The sequence below is a fragment of the Chrysochloris asiatica genome, unplaced genomic scaffold (assembly GCF_000296735.1).
Source record: "Chrysochloris asiatica unplaced genomic scaffold, ChrAsi1.0 scaffold01336, whole genome shotgun sequence".
Classification (NCBI taxonomy): domain Eukaryota; kingdom Metazoa; phylum Chordata; class Mammalia; order Afrosoricida; family Chrysochloridae; genus Chrysochloris; species Chrysochloris asiatica.
This window is the reverse complement of record NW_006409854.1, coordinates 9,686-13,119: the sequence shown is the minus strand read 5'-3', so window position 1 is coordinate 13,119 and position 3,434 is coordinate 9,686. Positions and strand designations below refer to the sequence as shown.

Sequence of the window (3,434 nt, the reverse complement as noted above, 5' to 3'; positions counted from 1 at the left end):
TGGAGTGGACGATTGGTTTGAACAGTTGACCTTGTTGAAAGTGAAGAGGACTTAAAATATTTTCTGATGAAGATAAAAGAGCACAGCCTTCTATATGGAATGTCTCTCAATGTAAAGAAAACAAAAATCCTTACCACTGTACCAATAAACAACATTCTTATCAATGGAGAAAAGATTGAAGTTGTCAAGGACTTCATTCTCGGATTAACAGTACTCAGGGTAGCAACAGTCAAGAAATTAATGATGTATTGTAATAGGCAAATCTGCTGCACAAGACCTGTTTTAAGTGTTGAAAAGCAAAGATGTCAGCTTGAAGACTAAGGAGCGCATGACCCAAGCCATGGTATTTTCAGTTACCTCATATGAATGCGAAAGTTGGACAGTGAATAAGGAAGACTGTAAAAGAATTGATGCTTTTGAGTTACAGTGTTGGAAGAGAATATAGAAAGTGCTGTGGGCTGTCAATAGAACCAATAGATCCGTGTTGGTAAAAGTACAGCCAGAGTGCTCCGTGGAGATCAGGATGGCCAAACTTTGTCTCTCATACTTTAGACATATTGTTCAGGAGGGAATAGTCGCTGAAGAAGCATATCAAGTTTGGTAGGGTGGAGGGTCAGAGAAAAAGATGAAGACCCCCAGCGATATGGATTGACAATGTGGCAGCATCAATGGGCTCAAGCGTGGCAATGATAGTGAGGTTGGCCCAGGATCGGGCAGTATTTCGTTCTGCTGTGCTTAAGGTTGCTATGAGTCGGTACCGACTCAATGGCACCTAATAAGCCGGTCCTCGTAAGAAAGATTATACTTACTAATGCCTCAAAGTTTAAAATGCTCATAAACTCTATGTTGGATCAATGAGTCAAAGCCAAATTCACAACACGTAAAGACAATAAAATGCAAGTTTTAGTTAGAGAGTTCATTTGATTACTTCAGTGCCATTTGGTTAATAATGTCCATTATTTGGAACAATGGATAGCAAAAGCATGGTTGGTAATTGGATGTGTGCCTAGCTCTCATGTTCTGTATAAATGTATACAATTTTTTATCTTCTATAAAACTCTACTTGATATAAAGAGATTTGAACTACTGAAAGGAACAAATAATATAAGGCCTTCAATTTTGAAGCTAATTTATACTTTTAATTTGCTAATATTCATTTTAAATATAGAAGTAATCAATAGGCAATATTTTAAATTCTTAAGACTCAGTGTTCTATATAGTTGATATAGAATTCAATTGTATGTTATTTAATGAAGTGATTAAAAGCTTGTTTCCCAATATTTTTTCTTTTACTTATCACTGATACTTGAATTCTATGAGAGAGTTTTTAATTTTTCTTATGGTTTAATAAGTATAACTGTGGACACATCTGTAGAGTCGGCATTACTGTACTGTTTACAAATGACACAAAGAAGGAAAATCTAAAAATAATCAAATGAAGAGGGAAAGATAGCAATATTTAAAGACTGGCAATGCAGACAGTTAAGAGAATACATGCTCATAATGGTGTGTAAGGAAGTGTTGGCTAAACTGTATACATGAGTCAATAAGAAGCCATTGAGTATAAGATATATATGTGATGTGGCATTGTAGGGTGAGCAATGGACTGCTAACCAGCCAGCCACTCCTTCATGCTATGAGTTGGAATGGACTCAACAGCACATAAGAACAACATGTGATGTTTAGTAAAACAAAATAAAAAAAGATTAAACCATGGCCGTGTTCTATAGAAACAGAAACACACCCTAAGTAAAGTCAAATTAATTAAAAATAAAATAATATAATATGAAGAAAGAAACAAGTAAGAAAAACAGCTAATTATAGTAATTGTTGTTGTTGTTAAGTGCCGTCGAGTCGGTTCCGACCCATAGCGACCCTGTACAGGGTTTCTGAGGGTGTAAATCTTTATGGGAGTAGAAAGCCTCATCTTTCTCCCGCGGATAGTAATTAGTGAGTTATAATTCAAAGTACGTATGATGATTTTTCTATTTTATGTTTTATACACACATGTGTAAGATTATGAACACAATGAATTCAATATATTTGATGGTTTTTGTGTTATCCCTCTTGCTACTCCATCTATGTATATGTTTTCACAATTAAAAGAATTAGACCACAAAAGGATCTGAATTTTTTCTACAAGGGTGAATTTTATAATTATATTAAGGCATTATATCTAGGTATTATTTGATAATATATGTTGATAGAATGCTTGAATAAATACGTAGTAATATATAATAGGAAAGAACAAATATATATATATTCCCGTTGAGTCAGTCTAACTGATGATGTTGTTGTTAGGTGTAACCCAGTCAATACCAACTCATAGTGACAATATGCACAACAGAATGAAACATTTCCTGGTCCACTACATTTACAAATCACTACTAATCAACCTCATTACAAATCCATTGTTGCAACATTTAAGCCCATTGCTGCTGCCACTATGTCAGTCCATCTCTTTAGGGTCTTCCTCTTTTTCTCTGACCCTTCACTTTACCAAACATGACATCCTTCTCTAGGAGTATGAGAGACAGAGTCTGGCTATCCTGGCTGTACTTCTCCCAACAGAACTATGTTTGTTCTTTTGGAAGTCCATGGTACTTTTAATATTCTCCTCCAACACCATAACTCAAATGCATTAATTCTTCCAAGGTCTTCCTTATTCACTGTCTACCTTTCACATGCATATGAAGTTATTGAATATACTATGGCTTGGATCAGACACACCTTAGTACTCAAACTGACATCTTTGCTCTTGACTACTTTAATGTGATATTGTGCAGAAGTTTTGTTTAGCGTGATATGTTACTTGATTTCTTGACTACTACTTCCATGAATATTGATGATTGATCTGAGTAAAATGAAATCTTTGACAATTTTAAAGTTGTATCTTGTTATTGTTTATTAGTCCAGTGGTGAGGATTTGTGTTTTTTTGTATAACCCATACTGAAGGCTGTGGTCCTTTATCTTCATCAGTAAATATTTTAAGTCCTCTTGGGTTTCAGCAAAGAAAGTTTCATTGTGTGCATATCGCAGATTATTAATGAGTCTTACTCGAATTCTGATGCCACATTTTTTCTTGTTATAATACAGTTTATTGGATTATTTGCTCAGCATGCAGAACAAAAAGTATAGTGAAAGAATACAACCGTGGCATACACCTTTCCTAAATTTAAACCATTCAGTGTTACCTTGTTCTGTTTGAACAACTCTGTCTTGCGTATACACAGGTTCCTCATGAGTTCAATTAAATGTTCTGGAGTACTCATTCTCAGCAATATTGACCATAGCTTGTCTTGATCAACATAACTGAAAGCCTTTGAGTGGTCAATATAGCACAGGCAACATTGTTCTCTTATTCTTTCCATTCAGCCAATATCTATGTGATGCCCGCAATGACATCCCTCATTCCATGTCTTCTTCTAACTCA

At 35.0% G+C, this 3,434-nt stretch overlaps 1 protein-coding gene across 1 annotated transcript in view; it reads left to right on the top strand.

Moving 5' to 3' along the window:
- Window positions 1–1,074: 1,074 nt before the first annotated feature.
- Window positions 1,075–3,434, top strand: part of LOC102814050 (olfactory receptor 4P4-like) — a gene marked incomplete at its 5' end in the record, with an annotated part of 4,620 nt that continues 2,260 nt past the window's right edge. Inside the window, one exon of the mRNA XM_006878039.1 lies at window positions 1,075–1,136. Coding sequence (XP_006878101.1) covers window positions 1,075–1,136 — 62 coding nt within the window. The remainder of the gene's footprint in view (window positions 1,137–3,434) is intronic.